Consider the following 27,799-nt stretch of genomic DNA (forward strand, 5'->3'; position numbering starts at 1 on the left):
ATTATTTATAGCCAAAGAGGCATCAAAAACAGGTTAAAAAGGCTTGTCAGCCAGATCCTTGATACTTGTAATTACAGTAAATCGGCTAAGAGATACAAAACAACGGTACAGTCCTTTAATCTATGGATCAAAACAAAGTCATTGCCATAGATTTGATTTTTTCACAGCCAAAGTACCATTTCAGATTCTAAGCCTTTTACCGCTCCTAAAATTGGCTTCAGAAACAACTGAGCCTCACAAAGGTTGAGTATTATTTTTACCAGCTGCAACAGGGGGGGCTGGGATTCTTTGTGTGTGTGTGCGTAACCATGACAAAACATGGTCACATTTTGTAGCAGGAATGGCCACAGAAATGGTGTGGACTGTTTTGTCAGGTGTTATATATGATTGTCAGTCCGTGGACCAACATTGTCACCGTGATATTGTGTCAGAACCGTACAAAAGATGCAGTCACGGAACTTTACAGGTGTGTAGTTGAGATCAAAATGAAGGTCGAGATGGAAGATGGGCATGGTGAGAGCAAGGGTGCCGGAAGGAGGGGGTTGTCCCCACCGTGCTTTACACCCCCATATTCATCCTCAAAATTCCAAGAGAACGAAGACTGTGATTTAGTCTTTGTTCTCTTTTGTGATTTGTTGTTAGCTTTAACGTTTTCAGCACCGACTGCATGGGAGTTATAGTTCTTAAAGTTCTAAATATTGTACCGTTGAACAGTTTTAAAGCTACGGGACCAGGTTGTCCGCGGGTAAATGCTTTCGTTCTTTTTCTTGTAACAGAAATCTGTGATCTCGATGGGACAAAAAAAAAGGCAAAATTAAAAAACAAAACAAAACAAAAAGTGGCCGAGGTCAAAAATAAGTGCGAACTGAGCAATGGCACCGGAGTTATGTGGTTGGGATGGCCCACATACGTTTGAAAGTTTTGGATCACTGTCGCCCATTTTCAATTATTCCCATCCATTTTAAGACATCAAGTAAAACTAGAGACCATCTTGCCTTGGGGTCACACCCGCCGCGACTCTAAATCAACGTGAGCAGTGCAATGGAACAGGTGATCAGAGAGGAGCGAGTCTGGTGAAGCAGGTGAAATGTTGCATGTTTAATGTCATCAGTTCCTCATGTCAAACAAGGAAATATTTCAGCGAAAAACATCTATCAGTACTTGGATTATAAATTGCAGGGGTGGCAAGGCTTGTTGAATAAATCTGTCACAGTTCACCTGTTTCACCGTATTCACTTCTCTCATGTCATCTGTTTTCACCGCGCCATGCAAACCGATTTGGCGTCGCGGCCGCTGGGATCCAAACGCAAGATCGTCTCTAGCTCCAAATGTAGTTCTCATGCAAATGTAACATAACCTACATTATTCATATGAATTAAGGTGGCAAATGTTCATCATTAATCAAGACAGAAATACACCAGACAGGAAGATCACTGTAGCTACACCGGTCCAATGAAAAACTGCCCACATGTCTTTTCAAGAGTTATTTTGCTCTCTACCACCCTGTTTGTTCAGTGCACACACTGAAAACTACAACAAAACAGAAGACAGGAAAATCTCAAATCTGTCGCTCACTATTAAAGTGTCCATTAATTAGCAACACGTCAGCACATGGAAATGAGGTGAAATAAAATAAAACGGCTGAAAATGTACCCGCAATGTTAAGGGCAGCGGAACAACATTGTACATGATTATGAAACAAATAAAAGACAAGAACCCGGTGTTCCTCCTGGACCACATTTTAGAAGCCACACTGCATCACAACATTTCCCACAATGCCCCTAACTGAACCCTGCTCTGTTCTGCGCTAAAACAAAAGCTTAAATAAAAGGCAATAGATCCTTTTAAACAAACATTTTAAGAACCTTTCAGACACTCTTCTTATCAAACTTTTTAATACCTCAGTATTACATTTTAGTGACGACTCTATGAACCCAAATGAATTCATGACTGAATCCTCCGCAGTACACATCTCAATGAAACAGCCTCTGAGACGGCTACAATCACACCCACTTATTTGACATTTAGGTATTTTAGAGAGCTTTTTTTTTTTTTTTCTTTTCCAAAAGCTCTCCACAAGTTCCACAAGAACCGGTACTTCATTTTGCTAGAGGCTCATAATTGAAGCCATCCATGCAGCTTCTAGAGTGTTACCCTTTCTGAAGTTTCCCCCCTGTCCCTGCTGACAGAAAACTCATGACACCGTCCTGAAGCATTAACGCAGAGTGGATTCAGTCCAGGAACATGACACGTTGATGTGGGGGAGCAGAGGATGGGGCAACAAAAGATAAAACTATTTGGGGAGAGTAATAATGGTAAAAATAGCTTTTGATTGAATAATGTAGGAGATTGAGAATCAAATAAATTATATATGGTCATAGCCTGAATTGCATTACATTATTGATGCACATGGTCGTACATAATGTACCAACTGTCAACATGTGAAATGTGTTTGAAAAAATAATACAAGTGTGATTCTCAAACCACTTAAGGGCAAAGAGGAGGGAGACGCCCATGGGACATGCTGGTGTCATGGCTGGGCTCGGATGAATCATGCATATCTCAGTTTTCCTTTGCTCCCCCCACCACCCCCACACACACACATTTTAACATTTTAACTGTCAGAGAAAGTATTAAGATGCCTTTAGGGTCTCTACTCCCCAAAGGCTGAGGAAGATCAGAATGTCAGATGTCAAAGCTTTACTAACGCCTCATGAAAGTACTAGAAAGTGCAAAAGAAGTACTGTGGGGAACGGAGGGGCACTTTCGGGCTTCCTCGCAGTCTTCTTGGCAAGAAGCTCTGCACGATGTTTCTCTAGGACCGAAGAAAAATAATGGTCATGACTCAATTTACACCATGTTGCCGGTGATTGCTTTTTACGTCGCTCTGCATAAAAAAAGGCATGACTCTGACCAAATTAATTCAGTATCACCTGGGTGAATTTGTCAGGGCTGCGTGAATGCAACTTATTGCTGTGTAATTAATTATGCTGTTCCCTTTATTTCACATGTTTTGGAGGAGGCGTGCTGCACTGCATGCAGGGAGGCTAATAAGTGTTACTGTTCAGGGGAAAATTGAGATTCAACAGGGAATGAGATGCAACCACAAAATTAATCTACGACACTCATCGGATGTAGAGCGCCCTCATTTGCATCTTGTTTTTAATATTCTCAAGTTATGATTTATCATGAGGAACATGTCAGCCCTCTGCTTTGTTTTATAGTTTTTTGAGTGTTACTGGAAAAAAAACAAAAACATTGTGGAGTGCTTATACCCTGTTTCTATTAAAGCTTTAAGCCTGTGTCATGTCATGGTTGATCTCAAAACAACTGGGAGGCAATGTTTCATGCAACACACAAAGTACACGACAGCCTTGAGTTTGAGGAGCCCTGTGGCTTATTGCTTGAACCGCGGCCGCAAATGTTGCCATGGCCTTTTAATTAGAGACCATCCATTACTCAAGTTTACAGATTACTGTTTGTGTGTTATTTTTCAGACTTAATACGCGCTCTACTGTGCAAAGTAATTTGTTAAAAGAGGACACTCTAGGGGCATGCTGATGTTACATTCATGGTTTATTAATCTGTTGCTTATTTCTTCTTAATTAATCAAGCGATTGTTTGGTCTTTAAAATGCCAGAAAATTGGAAAAATGTTCATCCAGAGCCCAAAGGTGAGGTCTTTAAGGAGCTTGTTTTTGTCAAAGCAACAATTCAAAAACCGAAGATTTTCGGTTTATTGCGGAAAAAAAGCAGCAAAGTCTTCATGACTGAGAAACTGGGGAACGCAGTTCCTCTTGAGAAATGACTTAAAGGAACAGTTCACTCAGAAAGCTAAATTCAGGCCTTCATCTACTCATCCCACATGTCAAACTTTCTGGAGCTTCACAGCAAAACAGTTCTGCAGAATTCTGCAAAAAGCAACTAAAGAGGGTGGGGACTTTCAAAATAAAAAGATTAAAAAGACACCTAATAAGAACATAAAATGGCTCGTCCCATGTAATCCAAGTGTCCAGAAACCCTGCTAACTATAACTGATTGGAAAATATGTTATTTACATGCTTTTTAAGCAAAAATCTTAAACATCGCTGATGAAGCAAATAAAAGCACCCGTGTGGACACCGTATAATGTGGGCACATGAGCTTAAACACAAGTACATGCACCGCTGGACAAGATCAACGAGAACTTGCTGTCTCTGCATACCTCTGAGTTCACCAGTTAACCAGAAGCCGGCGTCCAACTCAAACAGAGTGAGCTCTGCTGACGTGACAGCAACAAGTGCCTCTGTTGGATCGAACGTGACATTTTCCATCTTTGATCTGCTACCTAATCATAAGTCCTCTCAGTTGCGCTGATGTGTAGACGGATGGTTCAAGTGTTTTCTTTTCCTGGAAGCTTCAACAGAGAGAAGCGTGAGATTAGATGTTGGTTCTTTATCACGGCTCATATGAGTGACCTAGAAAGACTTTGTCTGAGCTAGTGTCTCTTCGTCTAGATCTCAACTTCTATGTTAAATCTACTCTGTGCAGTCAGGTTGTCGAGTGATCACTTTTCACCAGAGGATCGCAGCCTAAAATTGCACGGAAGAAAAAACAGCACCGAATGTACAAGTATTCTAGCTTGAGCACTCAGTCCAGACAGGGTGTGTGCTTTCACATTGAGCTTGAAGATTTCAGTGTGAATAAGGGTGTAAATATCATCTTTACAAATCCATTTGGGATCCATGGGCTCCCAGAGACTTGGAATTTACGCCGGATGAGCTGTATAGAGCCATTTCATGTTTTTTATGAGTCGTTTTTGATTTGTGTTTTAAAACAAGTCCCCATCTACTTCAGTTGTTGAGGAGAATGTTAACGATGTTTTCTGCTGTATAGCTCAGAAATGTTTCATGAACCAAGATACTTTGCCTATTTTTCTATCAGCATGGGAGTGAGTAGGCTAGATAATGACTTAATTTCCATTTTGAGGTGAACTGGTCCTTTAAACTGGATGTGGATTAGAGTGTCTAAATCACACGTGTATTAGTTGTAAATTGGACCAGATTTGAAATCAGACTTTCCGGCACTGAGCACAGAAAATTTACACTTTCAGTGATACATGTGAAAAACAGCCTTCTGGTGTCAATCATTGCACATACATCAATCTGTACAGTGACGATCAGATATTCGACTGTATGAACAAGAAGAAAAAGATGTTTTTGACTGAGGGGGGACTTTATGAATTGATCATCTAAATGGATTTAATGTTGAATGACATGTGTCTGGTTCATATGATAGTCCACGCACTAACTGAATAAATAGTAAGTAAAGCTTAAGTCAAGATCATTCTGTCAACATCAACTGGATTCTTCATCACTAACATGACTTACATACTGTGATGTTTGATTGGTTTGGTGCACATAAGGGTGATTGGGCCATGTCTATTGCAGGACATATATTTGGGTTAGTGTGCATAATTCATGTAAAAGGGGGCCAAGACAGAAAACAAAGCTGGAAAGAGTTCAGTAACTTCTGTTCGGGTTAATTGCACTTGATCAGTCAGAATACAGTCAGGTCTGGAGCATTGTCAGCCACGGCGGTGTTTTGCAGTGCGTACGGAGGTAGTGCAGCCTGGAGGACCGTGCGAGGATGCCCACGAGGCTGTGGGGGCTTTGAAAAGGTAGGCATTTTGGAGAGGAAGCAGATGGCCCACATTAAAAGCAAAGGGCCCTTGTGACTATCTTCAATGGCCCTGCAGAGAACTGGGTAATTAAATGAGAAATTTAATCAGATTCCTCAAATTAAATGTCCAGCTGGATAGTTCGGCGAGAAACACCACTGACTACACATTTACCTAGGGGAGTGTCACCGGTGGATGCATAATTCTCCGATCAGTACACACTCATAACATGATGATATTCCTGGTGATGATTACTGCTAAAGTATTCCATTCACAGTTCTGCCAGCAGGAGGCAAAGGGACTTCACTGTGTGGCCACGGGAGGGTCATTTTAATAATGGGGCCTGGGAGGAAGCAACAAAACAAGTGAGATGACAGGATGGGGCTGTGGAATCAGTGGATTTCAGCAAGGGAGACTGTTTTTCTCATCTTTCTGAACAAGGCTTCAATCCCACTGTGGACTCAGCTCAGATGCGATTCTAACGGCGTTTTTCATCATTTGATGCAACACGTTTGATGCAACATTTGAAAAAAAAAAAACAAAAAAAACAAAAAACAAAAAACAAAACACGAGGCAGCAGAATCCAAGTCCGGACGTCGTGACGCGACGATGTGACATGAGCCACTGATTTTTTTTTTTTTTCTGGAGTCTTCCTCACTGGTAGCACGGGTGGACAGACAGCGAAGCCTGTGGGTCCGTTCCGAGTCATTTTGCATTCAGCAAATCCCAAGAACCGCCTCCCCTCTCCTCCCCTCCCCTCCCCCCCTCCTCCTCCTCCCTCCTCCCCCCCATCCGCTTGCTCCCGCCCCGCGCTGGCTCCCTCTCACACGCACGCAGCCTGTCCGGTAGGATGGGACCAGCAAGCCAGATCTCCATGCACGCCTGACCGCTAGTTTTTCTACTTCCTGGATGGAAGAATGGGACATTTTTTCCCCTTTCTTCCCAGCGCCACTTTCTCTCTCTCTCCCGCTACGTTGCGCGCTGCCCCTCCGTCACGCCGACGCCGCGGATAATCACTTAATAACCACCACGTGTAATCAATGATATTCGACCACTTTTCCTTGTAAGTTGAAGACAGCGATCGATCGCCGATTGACCCCCCCCCCTTCCTCCTCCTCCTCCTCCGTCTTCTTCTTCTTCCACACTTCGGGAATGTCGCTGTCTGGAAGCCCCGCTACAGGCACGGCGGAGTCACACAGATTTCCAACTGTTTTCTCACAGCTGTGGCGTGCGCAGCGTTTTATTCCTCGGAGCTGAAAGAGCAGAAAGCACCCCACCAACACCACCACCACCACCATCAGCTCTGCTCGTACCGGAGGCGAGGAAATGAGTCTTTTTAAACGGCAGTGACTGTGTCGCCTGCACCGACCACCACCACCAGCCGTACTTTGATGCTCCCCTGCCTTCGTGGCCGCCGTGCCAACTTTGCTCTCTAACAGCTTCTTCGGTCGTGTTGTGTGCGATTTTCTAAAGAGGAGGAAAAACAAGAAAGAAGAAGAAGGAAGGAGAAGAAAAAAACAACAACACAAGACTGAAAAACTTTGTCACCCGTTGCCTTTGTTTTCTCGTGTAACTCTCGATGAGTGGTCTAACATGCGGAGAATACGGGGACCGAGTTGCTGGTGGATTTTATCCTTAATGTTTTTAACCTTGCCCAAACACAAAGACTGTCACCCCGGTGAGTACTTCAACGCAACACGGGGTTAGCTTACCGTTGGTGTGTGTTAGCCCCCCTGAACTCCTCCAGAGTGTCCACAGTGTTGAATTAGTATTTTATAACCGGGGGGGAATAGAGACTTTCTGCTGTCGAAACAGGAGGTTTTGTTTATTTTAATTAAACAGAAGCGACGTTCAGCCCGGGTTCTTCTAACGGTAACAGGGCCGAGCCGGGTTGCGTTACCGCTCAGACGTTTAGCCTCCCTGATTTGTGTGTGCGTGTTATTGATTAGGCAGCGGGACTATGGCGCAAACTGCCCCCCTCCCTCTCTCCCCACCTCCCTGCTTTTTAACGTCAAGCTGGACATTTATTCAGCCCTGTAACTCTTGTTTGACCCCGACGACGTGTAACACACTCTCTCTCACACACACACTCATTTATTGTCTCAAAATCCATCAATCTCAGGAAATGAAGGCACCACACATTCGTGTACGTTCTGAACCGTTGGTCGACTTAGTATTCACTTTGCCTCCTGAATCACCAGGGTTGTTCGTTAGACACGTAGTTTTCTGTTCTTGTGCTCAGAAGTTTTTTTTTTCTTTCTTATTTTTTATTCCAGTTTATAGGTGTGTAGTCCAGGTTCGTGTGGAGGTATAGTCTGTGTTTGCTTGCTGTCATGCGTGTATGTAGAGACGAGAATGAGGGCGATAGTTAGCGCTGTTGGTCCGTGGATGGTTGTGCCTGTATGAGAGGCGTTCAGTGCCACCCCCGGTGTAGAACCCCCCCCCTAAAAAAAATCACCCTGGAAGTTTGCGACCCATGGGGATTCTGACTCCACTAGTTTTTTTTGTTTTGTTTGTTTTCTTTCTTTCTTTCTTTCTTTTTTGAGGATTAAAGGAGATTGATGGGTTGATTTGGGTATTAACATGTAAGCATTCGTCAAGCGCAAGACGGACTGAACAGGGGTCAATCGATTTTGGCTTTTTTTTCGAGGGCTGATACCGATTTATTGGAAATGAAGGGCACTGAAAACCGATATGCCTTTGCAGTTTAGATGGAAATCTTTTTGTCAGAATGTCTAAACTGTTCTTAAGTAAAATTGTCAGGTACTTACCTTACAGGTTCAGATCATTCAGTGTTGACAGGCTGTCAATTGTGACATGTTACCATATAGTTCTGGGTGGTAGATTGTGTACCAAGGTAGCACATATTTGAATTTGTTTATTTAACTGGAAGTATGACAGATAAATCACAGCTACCACTAATGGAAAATGCAGAATATTGGCCCCGATAATCGGACTACTCCTGTTACTGAACAATGGTGTATCTCAGTAACGACCTTGTGACTTGTTTGTTCTATTTAGGTAAGATCATATGATCCTAGATATTTTTGAGCCCAATATTTTCACTCGATATTGGCCTATCACACATTAATAGGTATCGGTCGGAATTGCCATATATGTTTCCAGCAACGTTTTATTCTTTCAGTACACTAATGTCATTTTGGATACAAAAGTTTATTTTTTAGCTGTAAAATATCCAGCCTCCAATTCATGTGTCTTTGTCAGAAGTACATGATTGATGCTATGAATGTGTCATTGGTGAGGGATCAGTGCAGAGATACAAGGCTCAAAAACAAAACAAAAAACAAAGCGTTAAAGGGGGAAGGCAGGAGGAAAAAATTTTGACCTTGGGGTGAACCTTCCCCTCAACCCTAGAAATGACCTGAATGTGTCATATAGTGTTGGAGTCATAAGCTGGTAAAATTTGTCTGTGTTAAAGAAAAAGACATATGGCTCATGGACACAAATGTTATGTTTGCAATCTGTATAAGAATACATTTCTATCAGGTTACAAAATATGGTGCCGCACTGTTTTTGTGTCAAGGTCTCCAGATTTGGGTAGTGTAACAAGATGGGGTCGGGGTTAAGGTTGGGTCAAGGTTAAGTATCACCAGTATGACAGGTTGAGAAAGGTTTTAGGTTGGTACGAAAAACCAATGGGGGAATACACTCTGGCACACTGTTACATAGAGTAAAGAAGAGATAAATAAAAAGCATGATACTGTATGTACAATAGCCTAAAGAAGGTCTGATGGCAATTAGTTAAGAGGATAAAGGTTAATGGAGGACAGGTTAATTTTTAACAATAACTCAGAATAATTAAGTGCCTTTTGTTACTGGATAGTCCAGTTGTTCTCATATAGTGTTTAAAAACGGCCAGCTTTTTCAGTCTTTCAGGATCGTGCATCCATTCCAGGATGTATTCTTCGATGTGGACCAGTTTTTCGTGTGCAATTCTGTTGAATCTTCACCATGTAAATATACATCAGAAATCTTTACTATAAACATAGTGTTTGTGCTTACATTTGGTTATCAAATGTTGTGTGCCGAACGCAGATTTCTAGACTTAATTTTTGGCATGTCTAACTTGATAATTTGTATTTCTTGTCCGAAAAATAAATCAGTGATTAATTAATATTGGCAGATAATAATTAAAGATTGATAAACAGTAGTTACACCAATGTCACATAATCAGTTATAAGTTTAATTATGTTATGTTAGATTGTAGTGTAACATTTATAGTCTGTGTGCATCCAAAGTACGTTTTATGTTTTCACTCTGTGGCACCAGTCATCCCCCATAGTGAAGCAGCCCTGATGTAACACAGGAGAATGGTTCCTCTCTGAGTCACCCCCCTTCTGCCCCAAAAATCCCCCACTTCCATGCTCCACATCCTTAGTTTTGCAGCTTTATTGACTAGTAGCCTTCCAAGTCCCTAACGCAGCAGAGTTTTCTCACATGGCATGTCTCACCAGACCCCTGACATGCAGCGGAAAGGCAATACACTCTGACTGGTGGACCAGCAAGAAAGTGGTGAAGGACAAATCCAATTTAACTGCTTGTACACTGTCAAGTAGCTGTATTAATCTACCGTTATAGTCCGCATCATAGACGGTACAACTTAAATGGTGCTTCAATTAATGTGTGTATATAAAGGATTTCAAATGGAGGAGGATCATTCTTCCATCTGCAGTCTATTCATACAAGATAAAAAGGCATAGCTGTCGATAAAATTGGCCTGATTTTCATGATGATTTCATGTTTTGAAAAGCACTCCCTACAATATATGGAGATAAAGAATTCTGTAAGAAGATGTTCAGGAGTTGTGTTGAGAGCTGTAGTTTAGACAAATGTTTGCTTTAAACTTGTGCAGTTGGAACTACAACTCTGAAAGGCACCGTTTGAAGCATATCTTGTCATTAATAATAGAAATCCTCCTGATTGCATCACTTAAGTAATGAGGAAGAAATTGCACGTTGTGTGAATAGAGCTCTAGAAAAGAATAAAGGCGTAAAAATGTCATGATACAGCTGGGGAATAATTGGTAGCATTGGCAATAGGACGTCAATGATTTGGGAAACTTGGGAAAACAATTACTTTCTGACAAACCTAATGGCTATTTTCACTTTTGTGTGTTGTCCTTTTCAAATAACACCATCACTGTCCACTGCAACTAGAATATGAGTGTGCAAACATGTCATTAATGTTATTAATGAGGTCCTGATGTACTGCTGTGCCAGCAGGATGCCATCTGTCTGGACATCACTGATGTTGGCAACAGCATCATTATCATCAAGGGCCTCCTCTACCTTCTTGGGATAATTGGTTGAACATGCACACAGTACTGACAGAACATCTCAAAACTAACTTTCCCCAGGTTTTAAAAATAGCATCAGTAGCATATGCTCGGTCTCGATCATGGTTGGGCTCGGCACACTGTTATCTGTTGTCTCTCCACCAGCTGCCTGTGCCACCCACTAAATGGTCCGAAGGGGAAACATTGCAACTGTAATCACTTTTCACTCGTGCAGATAATTCGCTGTTCATCCTTTTTGCTGGTGATGCTCATCCTTTTGCTTATGCTTTCAAATCTAATGACCGGCTAATCTGTTCATCTAATTAGACTGGATAAACTTAAAAACAACAATGCAATTTTGTTATTGATAAAACTGTTTGAGCTGCGTTGGTGCCGACTCGAGACCGTAGGCTGGTTTATGAGAACAGTTGTTACTTAGTGTGTTGCTCATAATGCATTATGGTGGTTAAGCTGCGACCACTGTTGCTGTTTGGGAAAGTGCCCCAGCATGGGTTTTTCACACACTGATCCACTGTATATATAATCTCTGAAAATAGCCTGTGAAATAAGATTCCTTGTTTATTCTTTCACAGTTTCCTTAGATACTAAATTAAGGTAATTGTCTTGATGAAAAGTAAAAAAATTAGATAATTATGTTAAATGCGGGACAGATACAGAACCCTAAATATGAATAGAAACAGATTTTTATTTTAAGACAGTGTGCAGGAAAAAAAAAATTGACAAACTCTCCCAAACACTCAAGGAATGATTTCTTGTAGTAGCGTGTGGATTATTTTTTTTTCATGGTTTACTATGACTGGATGTCTTTACTGATGGGAAATGCTGTTTTGAGAAACTGTATAATTTTTTTGGTGCAACCAAGACAAATGTAAGCAAACATTTGCAACCTTGAATTACTTTCTGAATTCACAATGCATCTAGTCACTTTTTCAAAATGCATTTTATGTCTGATTTTTGGCCCTGAAGCCATTCATGCAAAAATGCGTGGTCATGTGTTGAGCTTTTTAACAAAGGCATACTTGTTCAGGTTTTCTGCACTAGATGTAAATAGCTGTGTGCTCTGACACTAAAGAACCATCATCAGCCCCCAGAAATCGATTTAAGGGATAGTATGTATTTTCATAATATGAAATAATGCTGGAAATGATGAAGTGCACTGTTTTGGCAGCTGCTGCGTAAGAATTCAAAGTTATGAAAGAGAAGAGTCTGCCAGAGGATAAGAATCAAACTCGGTTTGGATTTCTGCTATGATCAAACTAGACAACTTTACATATAAAAAAAATGTTTTTAGTATATTGTTTCTTTGTCTTTGGAGTAGTAATACCATCTCCTCTTCTTCTGAATAACAATATAGGTCAGTACTGTTGATAGCAAACCACATTATGAAAATCAAATGATCAGATACTGTTTTTAAAAATATTTTATTCATATGTCTTAAAGTGTTTAAGAAATGAACAGAACTCCAAGGCAGCTCCAAAACTATATGGGAAAGCATAACCACCAATTGCTGCTCACTCTACTCTTTGCTGTAGCTATCTTTTTAGCTGGAGCGACAAGCTGGTGTTAGCAAATAGATCAGTTAGCTGTGGAGCTAAGTGGCCCTATTAGCTGAGTGGAGTCAGTCTGGACAGCGACCTCAGGCTCAGCCACCCAGTGAACATGGCTGGACAACAGAATGAGATCAAATATAGCCTCCAGAGACCAACTGGCAGCAAGTATTAAGATGTGGTATACAGTATAGAGGGGATTTACAGTGTCTCCGATCAGTACTATAACCAGGCATAAGAAGACATGGCATGTTGGGACAGGAGAGGCAGGGCAAAAAATATATACTAGATATACTCAAACAGTATGAATATAATCTCCCAACTTACGCCTGCATCCCATTTCTTCCTGCTCTTCAGCTGTATTAAATTATGAGAGAATCAATACCAATTGTATTGCCTTTATTTTTTATTTTTTTACATCTGTAATCATCAGCCGAACAGATAAATGACAAGGTTGACTCCTCATGTCCACTGAATGTGGCTGTATTGATTTGCAGTTGTGCCACAGCCCTGTCACGTCTCAGTCATTATTTAAATGGCATTCAGAGGTGGTGCGTCACTGGCATGTTTTGTTCCACAGTCACCTCATACATGGTAGCAGCTCATCCATGATTGATGTGGTAACATACTTCCCTTATTTCCTGGACCACAGCAGGCTGTCTTATTTATTTCTTTGTCTTCATATCCTGAATTGTGTATAGTAGCATAAAGAAAATCCTGTCAGGTTTTGTTTTGCAGCTATGGGAGTTGTAATAAAGACAAACTAGTTTTGCTGTGTGTTGGGCTGCAACTTTTCATTTTGATTAATCTGTAAATTATTTTCACAATTGAGCATGTGTTTGGTTTATGAAATGGTGAATAATCTCAGTCAATATTTCCCAAAACCCACAATGACATGCTCATGGTCTTGTTTTGTCCACAACCCAAGAATCATGTTTAAGAAGCTGAAATCAGATCGTTGCTGTTTAATGTAATACTAACTACTGATTGATTAATTGTTGCAGCTCTGTGCATAAAAATGTACTCAATAACAGATAAGATATCGTCAAACGGATTTTAAAAGTCATTTAGATGTTCCATTCACACATCTGGTGAACGTTGGGAGCTACCAGTTTCCAGAAGCCGCAACTGAACCGAAAAAATCACCCCGTGGACATTACGGGTGAGGACGTCCGGTTGGGAGATGAGAGCATTAATATCCAAGTGTAACGCTTCAGTTATGAGCTCAACATTATGAGAACGGTGCTTTATTTCATAAGATAATTATAGTAATTTGACATTAATTGTGATTAAACTGTTTATTTGTCTAACTTATGTTAATCAAGGCAATCAGTCATCACTTCATTACTCGGTGTGTATGGTTGAGTTCACACGGTCTTTGAGCCAAGATACTCCAAGCTGGTCACAGTAGCATTTTAATCATTTAGAATGACACACAGCCACTTCACTCCAAATCATTTCATCTGTCCTAGCAACATCCAACCCAAATCACGCACACAACGCACGCAACACACACACACACACACACACACATGCACACACGCATGCACGCCCACGCACATACATGCACACACACATGCATGCACACAAACTGGATTGGACCAGGCTATTTGAAACAAGGGAGGAAAAATGCTGTTGGGGAAGAGAGTGCACTTATTTCCTGTGCTTCATGACAATAGTGATTAATGTCCAAGCAATAAGGCACTGTCACTGAAGGACATATACTGCTGCACTCAAGGACTTGGCCATATCAATAAATGTCCTATGTCCTTCAGTGGCTATGTCCTCTTTCCCCTTAAACAATCTCATTGCATTGTTGATACTGTGTCAGCTGTACTTACAGCTGAACTGTCAGTCAACACAGCCCTGCGGAGGGTGGAGACAATGGAACCTTCAGGCTCCTTCTTCCTGCATTGTGTTATTGTGGGTCAACAGAGCATGTGTTTGCCTTGTGCTCATTGTTTTTTCGGTGGGCTACATACAAGATTGTCTTTTTTCCGAGGCAAGGAAAAACAAATTCGAAACTAGGCTATCCCATCCACGAGGCTCATTTACCCTGTCGTGAATTATGGCGACAATCACTGAAGATATAGGATTATAGGCTGTGCATGTTTTATCAAGCTCAAGGTGCTGCGCAGAATGCAAAATAAGCTTGTTGAAAAAGAGTCCGGTTGCATGTGATGAATTGAATTTTAACATTTGCATAAATTATATTCTTGATATTTTGAGGAGGTGTAGAAAATGCCTGAGCTCCAGCATGTGTAAGTGATATTGTTCTTCTGTTACTATGCATTTAGGTCACTTTTAGTTCAGAATGCAGTCACCACAGTCTTTAAAAAATTGAGTCATTACCCAGCCCATCAACTCTACAGTGGTGTACACTGAATAGTAGTTTTCACTGTCAGAACAGACAACTGTTTTGTTTCAATGGAACAGCTACAGAATGCTTAAATGAAACTGAAACGATGCCAGGCAAACCTGACAGTCCTCACATCTTTGGCACTGACTGGTTGTTTTTGCACACATTTACCCAAAAAAAAAAAAAAAACAGCACCCAAGGGTATACTGTTATGCAACTGGGAGCTTTAACAGCATTGTTCCTTGTCAGTGGGCTGCTTTCAAAGGTATTGATTATTCAAAATTGTGAAATAGATTTATCTTGGCATAATTCACTCTGGTTTTTGATATAGCTCCGTCGTGTTATCTGACAGACATTTGATTTTTTTTTAAGGGTGATATCAATATTTGACCTAAATATATCCCCACATGAGATGATCTTATGCAAAGATTTGTACTGACAGGGGGCATTTTACAGTTAATGAAAAGTACACCAAGCTGCTATTAGTGAGCCTACTGAGTCCTACTGCACGACTATAATGCCAAAGAAAGAGGCAAACAATATTGTTGGGAGCGAATTGAATGGCAGAAACACTGACAGCCAATCAAAATTACAGGGCTATCAATTAGCTTGATTTATGGGGACATTGTTCTGCAAGTTGTAGGTGTGCTTGAGACGTTGGTGCCCAACTGTGGCCTACCTCCTTTGTATAAGATAATAGATGGCATTTAGTAAACAACGTTTTAGATGGTCTACTATAATAACTCTTAGTTATTTAAGCAACTTATTAAATGCTTATATAATACACAGTATAGGGCTGCAAATTACACATAAAGAACATCAGTTTACCTGAGACATACTGCCAAATGGTCCTTAGCGCTGATGGTTGATTTGTCTTTACTTGCCACAATAACTGGAATGCATAGGAAAGTATTTATAAAATTCAAAAGATATCAAGTCTCATAACAGTGTGTTGGATTATCGTACATCCTCTCACCTTAGTAGATGTAAAATAAAATCCCAATTTTTTTCCTGTATTTTATTTTTACATGTTTCTCTGTGCAACATAAGTCAGTAACAGGTAATCAGTATACATACAGCTCAAGCATGCAGTACATGACTGTCATTACTGTTAACAGAACTTTATCTTACATCAGTCTGATGCTCTCATTAAAATGTAAATTGGTGTGAATAAATACAGGAACTGTAGCAACTTTACCAACAACAGAAGACAGTTTCTGTGCTTTGAAATACATAGCTGTAATCTCTTCATATACCATCCTGACCAAAAAACATCAATGCTGTCAATTATTATTCAAAATATCAGTATTCTTTAGTGTTGTCAGTGTTCATTTCTGTCTGTCTGTCAGGAGAGTTGAATGCACATCAGATGAAAGTTTTTAGGAGGAGTACAATTTGAGAGGTCTTTAAAAAAAAAAAAGTTATCCGGGACTTGGCTGCCATTCTAATCAAAAGTGTCAGCACTATAATTTCCAGTTTGGCTGTTTTCGACGGCTTTACAGAACCAATTTAGCTCCCTTTTCAGATTAGACTGCTGTATAATCAACCTCTACCTTTTAAAAGTTTTGACTGGAGGAAGTCTGAAAAGGTCCTTTTTACTAAAGGGGAAGAAAACAGCTGTCGCTACCGTTACTCGAACACCCAAAAGATTTCTTAAAATGTTGCTGTCTTTCCAAATGGGTTAGACTTGGGTATAATTAAGAAGCTTCCAGTGACCCAAATGAGAAAATCATACACATCGTAGTAAGTAAGTTGTTGAAGGTTGTCTGGAATGTGTATTATCAGGGAAAGTGTGATAAGCAGGTTGCTTCGACACATCTTATCATAGTTTGATTATGTATTGTTTATTTTAGGATATACACTACACAAAACATGACGGCCTAGAATTGTGCAGTTAATAGTAAATATCAGACTTACTAACAGCAGATCATTCATCATGAAAAGATTAAATAAATAAAGATTAGTCGTAATCAAGTATAATTTGACAGGCTGTGAGTTTAACACTGAGTTGATACCCACTTTTCCACTCCAGTGCTAAACCCATTTCATTAATTCCTCGTCGAATATGTGTCCCCCCCCCCCAAGTTAACACCCTGAGAGATCAGTCCTCAGGCTCTTTCCTTTGGGTTTAGAATGAGATTGATGTTCTGTTTGTTTCACTTCCGCTGCCTCTCAGGGAGCTTTCAAGAAGAAGCTCTGAAACAACAATGGAAATGGGGGGGGGGGGGTGTCACTGCTAACTTAACTAAAAAGACTGTAAAGAATTTCAGGCCTTTTCCAGGTGCTTAATGTCTTGTATCTGAAAGCCTGCCGCTGGATGTTTGAAAGGAAGCTGCAGTATTGAAAAAATGACAGAGGCAGCTAGTGTGAGAATTTGGTGTTAGTTAATTTTCGTAGAATTCCAAGGGAGAAGATGTGCTGAGTTGGATAGTTTTTTTTTTTTTTGGAGGCTGAACAGGAGTTTGGAGACTAGCCTATCGATTCTGTTGACACGCTCCCCTTTGGGGGATGCAAATGTTTCTGTTCTTCAACACAAACATTCAAAACCTCCTGGTTGTGGAACCCTAATTAACAAAGGATTTGAATACCACGGCCTTTTCCTCGAGACATTTTCATATTTCAGTAAGACATTGTTTTTACCCCTCCTCTAAGCAGACAACTCTTGTATTTATCAGACGGTGAAAAAAACAGTCAACAGTTGAATTTGTCGAATAATTTAAGGAAAAAAAAAAAAACAAAACCCAACAACCTTCCATTTGATTTGGGTAATTTTAAGCCCCACTGTTGTACAGATTCCTACTTATCTGTCTGGTGTGAGCTGAAGGTGTGACAGCTGCTGTGTGTTATTGTCGCTGCTAATCTAACCCTCACAACACAAGTGTTTACCACAGCAGAGGAGACCCATCCCCAGGTAACTAGAAATCACTCAGGGATTCCAGAGATCATCTGTCCCCACACTTAGCAGCCGGCGTGAGGCGGATGGGAGCTTGCAGCCACTCAGCAGCCTCACAGTTCTCAAGACAATCATCTGTGTTGCTGTAATGTTCAGAATTAAATGCTTTGAATGGGCTTAATGGTGCTAGTGACATTACAGAGTGCCATCTTGATAAAATGGAAGTTGTTGCTTTGAGATGGAAAAACACAGTTCATCTTGTGTTCAAGCCTATGAATATTATAATTGCCACGTCAATAGAGAGATGCAAGTATTTTATTTTTGATGAAGAGGATTCAGGGGGCAGCAGTGAGGACATTCAGCTGAGCATTGGCAGGATTCACCACTTCACTCTGAACCATTATTCCCATTATGTTTAAAGATGACTGGTTGTGTAACTCATTTGTGTGTTTTTCCTTTTTTTTCTTTTTTTTTTTTTAAACCTAAGAGGCATATCGTGCTGGCAGCGTCTGAAATGTCAAGATTTGATATTTGCTCCTTGTCTTAAGGGCTGCAACCAACCGTTATTTTCATTGTGGATTTATCTGCCAATTATTTCCATGAATAATCGATTAATTGTTAAATCTGTCAAAAAGAAGAAATCCTCATTTACTGGGAAAAATTAGAAAGAAAATCCTTGTATTGAAGACACTGAAACAGGCAAATGTTTGAAATTTCTGATAAATTAGTAGGCAATTAAAGATGCAATATGTAAGAACTGGCCGCTATCATTAAAGCTGGGCGGTAGCTGGGTTGCATGCTAAGTTCAGGAGCTGGCACTGCCACACAATATGTAGACATGTTTAACTAAATATCAAAACTGTTATTTCTTCATATTCAGTTTTTTGTTTTCATTATTTTTTTGAACATTGTAAACAAGTTCTTACAGATTGTATCTTTCAATTTTTTTTTTGAAGTTCACCTTGAAGGGGAATTGTTAAAGTAAGTTTTTCACCATTTTCTTATATTTTTAAAAAGGGAGTCCGTTAATTGAAGGAATTATTTGCGGACGACTGTAGAGTGAAAAATCGTTAGTTGCAGCCCTGGTCTTGTGAGTATAGGAAATTCTTGTCCTATTTTTAAAGGTCAGGATTTACAGGCTTATTCCTGCTTGTCTATCATTTGAAGAGTGTCATAATAGCCTCACAATCACTCTGTTATGATCAGTCAGCTCAGTTAACCTGTAGTCAGGTCAGATTCCATGAACTGCACTATGAAAAAAAAAAGGCACTTCACTCACGACTGAGGCTGTGTCAGGCTTTGTGTTTGATTGTCTGTCTAATTTCACCAATGTAGGTCAAGAGATTACCCCATGTTATTAGCACTGTATTCCTTATACTCCTGTTACCGCTAATGTTATCTAGGCATATGCTGAAAATATCCTTCTGATTTCAAGTAATTTGAGGGGGCAGGATGACTTTGTAAAACCTGATAAAACACCTACTGTTCCTTACATTCTTTTCATGCGGTAGGTTTAAATGTGAGTTCCTCTAACATAAAGAAGACAGCTCTGGAATCTTACAGGCAGCTGGATATGTGTTGAATGCGGTGGATTTCTAAAATAAAGGAATGCCTTGCTTTAGAGTCATGGACTGTAGAAACCCATGGCCATAGCATTTGTGTTTTTTGTTTCTCAAGGAATAGTTAAAGACCTTAGTTTGGTGTCGGCAGAAAAGATAGAACTTACATTTGTTAGGTTAAGTTTTTTCAAATCTGTCCTGAGTTAACCCTCTTCCCAGACAAATAAGAAAAGAACTACAAGAAAATAAACCCAACAGCTCTGATTCTCTTGGGAGTGACCTCCAGTCCCATCATTTGATCGGCGTGCCGGAACTCGTCGAGTTAGTTGAGCATGCACATAAATTAAATGATCTTATAGGTCTGTTATGTTAAAAAAAAAAAAAGTTAATTTTCAGGCCAATGCCAAGGTTTGCTTTTAAAGCAATTGAAGGCATTTCCCAACAATGCGATGCGAAAAGGCAGTGTGGACTATATTCCATCTTAGATCTTGATGTTGGCATTTTCCTGTGTTAAAGACTGCATTGCAGTAAAGTGATGTCATTTTCTAAATATACCAGGTGGTTGTACTTGTTTAACACTTGTCATTACCCATCATGTCATTATGTCCCTGCAATATGTACGCAATATTGATATCAACGTATTTAGTAAGAATTGTTGTGACATCTGATTTTCATCACCTTGTCCAAGCATTTATGAGGTGCTTTTTTAAAGTACTGAGATATACGTTGTGCATTGCAATGCCACCTTGCATATGAAAAATATTGTTATAAGGACACATCAACCATCCAAAGACATCCATAAAAACAACACTTGCATGGAATCCGATGCAATTTTGCTTGTTAAGCACCTTAAACAATACATTTTTTCCCGTTTTTTTTAATGTGGTTCGAATACATTGATGTATTATCCAGCGTGCATCAGGGGCCATAAGAAAACTGCAGCTAATTGCACTCACAGGTTGCACTCAGCTGTGTTGTTGCTGCTTGATTAGAATCATTACCTTGAGTCGCGGCCAAATACCGCTCAATTGAATGCTGTTTTTCAGGCTTTGTTTGCTCCGGCTCTTCTGTGTATTAGATCTTGTGTTTATCAGCCCCGGATTTGTTTTGTCTCGCGTTTGACTACATGAAAAAAAAAAAAAGAAAATCAGTGAGCAAGGTGGCTTCAGTAAGTTTTAGATGTGTAGTTGCGCAGTCGTCTATTGATGGAGTTTGCCGTTTATCAACCACAAGTCAGTATGTATCTGAGCGTGGCCAAACAAGTGAGTGTGGAGGAGCTGTGGTCTGAGCAGATGTCCTCATTTGTCATGAGTTATATGTTGGCATAGATGATGGGTACTGTAATGGTCTTGTAATCCCTTTAGGCTAATTAGCGGCCATCTTGCTGTGACATGCCAATAGATTTCTTGCATCACATTACCTCTAAAGTTAATCAGCGGGAGCATGGTCTTGGACTGCAGCAAGGAAACCCTGTACCTATGCATCATTTTAAGTGTTACATCTCTTTCCCTCTGAGCTACTTTATATTCAGTATTGAACAGTACACAGCTTGGAGTTTCAACAGTATTTGAGAAAATAAGTCTGAGACCCCAAAACTTAGCTTTCATTGGTAATAAGGTTTTTTTTTTTCTTCTTCTTTCGAAAATGTTTTATCTTATTCGGTTCAGAGCAAAATTAATCAGTTTGAACAGTCGGAAACAAATGTTTCCTGTGATGTGATTCTAGTTTTGAAAAAAACAAAAAAACAAAAACGCAGCGGTGGGGGTGAGCGGACTGGCAGGAGACTGACAGTATCTCGGTGTGAGAGAAATTATTTAATTTCCTTGAACTTTTGGGGCAATGTAATGACATTAAAAAAAACTGGCAGCAGGTAATGAATTCATCATGAATATTACAACTTTAAGTGTGCTTGTCCTCCATGGGGAAAAAAAATATCAATTTACAATGCATTTAACTCTAATTACAACGTAAAGGTTACAAACAATCTGTAATTTGAGACTTCTCCATGGGAAGCTCGGAATCAGCATGCAGTAAATGCACTGCTGATATCCAATTCATGCTGTAGCAGCCCCATGAAATGATGTCAGTCTTTCATCTATTGTCATTGTAATGAACTCATGAGATATATATTTTTTTTTGCACTTTTCTGTAAAATATATGTTGAAACATTCCAGTGTAGCCGATCTGTTTAGTGATATACTCTCACATGTGAAAAAAATTGTGTTTCCATGTTGGTTCTTGTTAAGTTCTAGGGAAATACTGGAGTGTACCGTATGGATACCAGTGAGGCTGCTAAAGAGGCTGTTACAGAGGTATCAAGTGCATGGCTCTCCACGGTTTTATTTATCGTTTCTAAATTCAGCCTTCAAGTATTGATTAGAGTCCAACATCAAAAAGCATTTAAAGAGGAAGGGGGGAGGGCTGAGTGTTTGTATGGCCCCAGGCAGGCATGAAGAGCTTGTTTGGGAGTGATGCATACTAAGTCCTACTGGTAGCAGTGGTATTATTTATGGATAACACTGAGTCATTTGGCCAGTGAGCTGCAGGTTAGGTATTTTTCATCAACCCCAGGCAGATGTTTTCCACAAAATCACATTTTCAAAGATATTTGACTCCACGTATTTTCTTGAGTTTGCGGCTTTTATTATAGTGGTATTTTACCGCTGCCATTTCGTTGATGTTTTCTTCCTCTAAATCACCGTACTGAAGGTGCGACAACATTCATTTTCAGGCTGTTTTCCCCCTAACTGCGATCACAGCACTGGCCTGGCAGTATCAGTGTCACGCTCTACCTGTTGAGTTAGACGCACCCATTTACATTACCAGTAATCTACTATCACTATTCATGAACACCAGTAATGTGCAAGGAGTGTAATGTATCCACCAGAGGCAGTGAAATTTATTTCAGAATCAATAACTAGACAATTCATGCGTGGCTGCACACCGTGTCCTGAGGAATGACCTCATAAGCTCTTGGCACTTAAGCGATCCAATTGCCACATATTGAAAATTGAAAACCTCACTTTACACAGTAAATTTTCCTGACACTGTCAGAGCCGTTGTGTACAGTCCTGCCACTGTACGTAGAGACACGTTTGACACAGGATTGTTTATTGTAGTCTGTGAAGGGAACAAGCTATAGCTGGTGTGGTAAAGAGTTCACTCGCCCTGAATTTGTTTAATCTTGTTAATGGTTTTCATCAGAGCCCCTGATGCACTCAATCAGTGAGCGCGCCAGGTATTTAATGCACTTAATTCACTGTACCGGCATTACCTTAGAAGCACACTCGATAGCAGATTGACACAATTTATATTTACTGTATAATTTCATCATTTCTGAGGAGTAGGGTTGCAACAGTATTCCATGTTATGACAATTGACTTTTAACATACCATGTACATTTTCTGATATATGTGCCTGAATTCTACTCTATTAGTAGATTTATCTCCCATCTGTATTATGTGATAGTCTTACTATGTCATAGAGGGAAATGTAGAAATTTTGATTTTATTGCAGTTTAGGATAAAACACTCAAGATTGTGCTGAATTTCCATCAAATGGATAAACATGAATATTCTTAAATCAGTGACTCTAAAAAGCCCAATAACATGCAGTCCTAATGGTGTTTTGTACTGATTTATTTTGAAATACCACAAAGGGGAGCTAGCTTCTCCCCACTCATTCTAAAATCCTAAGCCTAAAATCCTAAGTCATTATGGCTGGAGGCACGACTTGTTCTTATTTATTGAGATAATATCATGAATCACAGTGACTTTGGCAAGGGGTGGGTCAGGATTTTTGAATACTTGAATAGTTGTTAAATTAGAAAATTGAAATAGTTAATGCGACTTTGGTTTGTCTGGAAAAAATATATTCTCTGATATTTTTCGTTTTTTACTGATGCCTGGAAATTGCGTCAAAGCACCAGCTAACATGTCATTACAGGTCTTGGTAGAATTGCGTTATTATTCCCAAGCTCCAGTACACGTGTCACGCTGTCTTTTCCACTCAAGGTCAGTATAAGCCTGTCCTCTGTTATTATTGTACGTTCAAGCAACTGATCATCAAATACTCGAATAACCATGGAATAGTTCCCAGGGAGTATTGAATAGCCTTTTTGCTTGAAATAACCGCCCCTAGTTTTGCCCAGAATAATCGCTACATGACATGTTTTTAGGCTTTGTCGTGATCCACAACATATACTGTAGCTTGATGTTTTCAAATCTCCCACAAGCACTTCATAGACATTATAGAGCTGGGCAACAATTTTGTAGGAATGACTCGTTTGTCTCAAAATATGAACACAATGAGATTTTTGATAAATAATCACCAGTAATGTGGATATAAAGACTGAGTGCATAAAGGCGGGAATTAGAACAAGCAGAACACTCTGGTAGTTTTAAAACATTGCATCACATTGCTGTTATGCAGTCTTCAGAACTACAACAAGACAACACTGCTACCATGTCATGACTAAATTATAACCAAAATCTAAGATGGTATAGAGTCGAGTATCACAGTATCAATATAAAATGAATATGTTGGCCAGACTTTTTCTGTGGGTTCAGCCTGTATGTGAGAGGCTATGTTTATTATTGACTTCTCCACAGGAAGCCATGCCGTTTTAATTCATAAAAGAGTCAGTTTTGGTCAGACAATAGAACAATAGCCCTTTACTGGCTCCTTATGAATACAGAATAAATGCCAGGATGTGTATTTTTTCCCCCCCTTTTCTTTATTCTTTCTATTCAAGGAAGACTGAACACACTGGAGACTTTCATCTAGACCTTTTCGCCCACATCCTCTATCAAAGTCTGACATTTGATGTACTGCATTTCTCACTTATTCCTCGTAGTAAAAGGTTGAAGAACGGTGTAACACATGATGCATTGCACTGCCCAGGTCTCATCACCTCCCCTGACTTCTGTAATATTAGAGCGCACATAATACAAACCTTCACAGAATGCCTTTTTTGTGAAAGAGACAGAAAAGAACTGCAGGGGTGTCTGCGCTAAGGGTGTGTTGAGAGTGGGTGACACATTTGGATTTGATTATAATGAGATGGCCGTATCCACTTTTCAGCAGATAAGTTTTTGAGGAAAAAGACTGCAGAGCAAGAGTTGCATAATGAGAATGTTGAGTGTGCCTCCTTTGCCCTTCCTACTATTCTGCGCGCTTTGTATTTCAAGTTCCCTAATGAAACACAAACAAAAATGTTTTCTGTTTGGAAGGCGGTCCAAGGCCAGATCGTGTACAATGCCTGTGTGTGTGTGTGTTTGGCAGAGTTTTTAACTTATTTAAAAGTTTGAGTTTCTGTCACTTCACTTTTTCCGCTCGTCTCTATAGCTCATTGTGAAGTTGTATTTTAGGCTTGACTAAAACATCGCAGCGGTGTTGCAGTAGCACTTCCTGTCAATTAACATGATGCGCACAAAGCCAGACGGGTCTTGACATGCACACAGACATGCTCATACATGCAGAAATGGCTCAAAAGGGAATTCGGATTTAGGATTTTTTTAATTTATTAATTAATAATTTTTCATTAAGCCAGTCGAGGACCAATGTTTGTCTCTACACTGACGGGCTTAATTTTGCTGTAATATGGCTACATTACTTTGGCCGCAGGGTGCTGACGCCCTGTTTGCTGAAACAGCTTGTTTGCTTTTAGCTGTGTAGGCCTAAATATCTGCATTGGGATTTGAATGGTTGTTTTTATTATTTTCCGAGCGCGATGTTTCAGGCCTGAGTCCCTCTGTGGCGTGTCTTTGGCTGATCTTGGCAATTCTTATGTTCCCAGATCCCGCGGTGCGACTTAAACACTTCCGGGGATATCTTAGCCACATCGCCCACTCCCAGAGGAATGAGAAACACATGCGCTCTCAGGATCAAGCCCCGCTTACCCCCTTGCTTGTTTTTACACTTTGACTTGACCTGGAAATAAAGCAAGAGCCGTTTTGAAATGTGTGTTTGACATAAATACACATTTTAGCAATTCACCATAACAGAAAGCTAAACAGATGTACTTATGTTTGACAGTTGACTCCATGCATTGCTGATGAGACATTCCAGACAACAGCTGTCTCCCTCAGTATACACATTTGTTGCATGTATACATAGCAATTTTGCATCAAGAGTCTGCCCTTTTTTGCACTCATGATGCCTGTGAAAAAAAGGCAGCTTACTTCTGTTTAGTACGACGGGATAACGTAAGTTGTTTAGAGCGTAGTTTCTCTAATTAGTACATTTAATGATATGCCTTCGCTCTCCCTCTAATTAAGGGACAAGCTGGGAAAATGGTAGTGAATGAGTTGTGTCTCCCTCTCTTTCAGTGGCTGCACATACATATAACTGTATGAATGAAAAAGCAGAATGTGAGCACTCACTAACAAACTGAAAAATATGCATTTTATTCAAAGGCTATTTTTGTCACGTTGCCATCATATAAGCATTTGAAGGTGATGTGGTAGAGCTCGTTAAATAAAATGCAGACTCTTTGAAAACGTTGGTGTTGCTGAGGTATTTTTTTACTTCATTTAGTGAATTAGTGTCAGGTGGACAAAAAAAAAAAAAGATACTGCTGCGAGTTTGGTAAGGTTACATCGTCTTGATCAAATAAGCCAAACTTTTCTCAATGGTAATGCCTTTTAGCGGCGAAACAGTAACTCCAGTCCTGTTTGGCTAATTGGGATTTGAGCTGTTCTGCTTTCAGAGCTAGTTCCCAGTTAAATCAACATTATGTAGGAGTTTGCATTTTGTGCGATTTGGCGCCACCCCTTGGTTGCAACACCTCTGTCGTTAATGCAAATCCCAGGTCTGCAGCAATATCTCAGACATAACGCAGGCGCTGACTACAAACAGAACTCGTTACATCATAACAATGTTAGGTGTTGAAAACTTGAAGTAAGCGCATATGTAACGCTTTGATCCCACCCCCTCACTTAAATTAACGTAGTGCAGAAACAAGTGACAGACACACCATTCACCCCGTTACAAGACACTGTACCATGGAATTATTTTGAAGCTATTATCATTATTAAGGTAGAAAAGTTGCCTATTGTTGCTTTTAAATAGGATCTAAAGCTGTGTGTAAAAGCGCAGCAGAATACCATGAACATCCCTTTGCTCTTAAAGGACAAGGCTGTTGATGATCAATATTTTCCTGAGGGTCAACACGTCCCATGACAACAGCAAAACCAACAATGTATTGATCCACAGTCTGATCTAGCTCATTCCTCTGAGCCATAAATCTCAATTTTTTTTTTCATCCAAACACATTCAAAAACAGCACGCCAGTGAGCCACACACTATTGTTTCTTTGTGTCATTTCCCTTCATTACCATTAACACAGGCTTTGTAGTTTGTATTGAGTCGGTCCCACAGACACCACCCTGCTGGAGTAATTACACGCTAAGGCTTGTGGCTGAAAATAGTCCAAAAGCGCTGTTTACTTCTGTTGTCGAGCCATGTTTGCTAAAAAAAAAAACCAAAAAAACGACAGTGCCCAGCTGTTTTTTTTTTTTTTTTTTAGTGTACATTCGTGACCTGACTTTAAACATTTCTGTCTTTTAGGAGTGAGTCTTAAAGCACTGAGAGACAGCCTAATGTGTTATTGGTTTGGTCTTTTCATAGGATTTGTTGATAACAAAACACAATATTGACGTGAGCGTTATCCTTTCGAGCAGAATGTTGTCAGAAGATTGTTAAAGGAAATAGATTAATTGATGAGTCCTTGTGTTTGAGGGGACATTTTTTTAAGTGTAGTTATTGCATATAAGTGAATGCACTTATTTCAGACAGCCTTCAACAAGGCAATACTTTTACACTTTATTTGTCTCCAGTATACAATGCACATAGTGTATAGTCCTCTCCATATTATATCTTCAAAACTTTCCTTCCATCTAAAACTTCTTCAGTATTTCTAAGTCTGCTTGTTTAATGGCTTTACTTGTCTGTACTTGTACTTATTGTGTGTATGTCTCTCTGCCTGCTACTGCCACAAGTGAATTTCCCCGATGTGGGATGAATAAAAGTCTAACAGTCTCTTAATCCAGGCATTTTAACCATCTACTCTGTAATCATGAAAACAAACGAACAGCCATAATCATCCACTTTTATGTTTTATTTCTCTTGTTCTGTTTTCCATTTTCAATATTCTCTTATACATTAGCCACCTATCGCCATACAGTGCTTATTTTTCCTGTGCGCTGAGGGCTGTCACTTTCATATGAATTACATTTGTGAGTGGATTCAAATTGTTATCGGACCCGTTTCTGCGTATTGATGATGAGCTAAGCACTAACACGATTTTAGTGGAAAGAATGCAGATGTTGATATATATATTTTTTTCTCCTTCAAAAAGTGGTACTCACACAATTAGGCGAGCGATCTAAAAATATTTCTGTTTATTTATTTGATTAGATGTATTTTTGGCCTCATGTCACACTGAATGAATCTAGATTCGGAGGG

At 39.9% G+C, this 27,799-nt stretch overlaps 1 protein-coding gene and 1 long non-coding RNA gene across 3 annotated transcripts in view; one reads left to right on the forward strand and one right to left on the reverse strand.

The window, feature by feature from the left end:
• Positions 1-14,012, reverse strand: part of LOC119020861 — a 54,606-nt gene extending 40,594 nt beyond the window's left edge. Inside the window, exons 1-2 of the long non-coding RNA XR_005075428.1 lie at positions 7,371-14,012; positions 4,204-4,395 (exon numbers count right to left, since the gene is read on the reverse strand). This is a non-coding gene — a long non-coding RNA (uncharacterized LOC119020861). The remainder of the gene's footprint in view (positions 1-4,203; positions 4,396-7,370) is intronic.
• The window catches only part of ca16b (carbonic anhydrase XVI b), a 113,221-nt gene continuing 91,886 nt past the window's right edge, over positions 6,465-27,799 (forward strand). The window contains exon 1 of one of the 2 annotated variants that reach the window (XM_037100567.1): positions 6,465-7,336. In XM_037100567.1, coding sequence (XP_036956462.1) covers positions 7,252-7,336 — 85 coding nt within the window. In that variant the 5' untranslated portion in view covers positions 6,465-7,251. The remainder of the gene's footprint in view (positions 7,337-27,799) is intronic. The other variant, XM_037100566.1, reaches the window with a different exon arrangement.

Source organism: Acanthopagrus latus, chromosome 6 (assembly GCF_904848185.1).
Source record: "Acanthopagrus latus isolate v.2019 chromosome 6, fAcaLat1.1, whole genome shotgun sequence".
Taxonomy (NCBI): Eukaryota; Metazoa; Chordata; class Actinopteri; order Spariformes; family Sparidae; genus Acanthopagrus; species Acanthopagrus latus.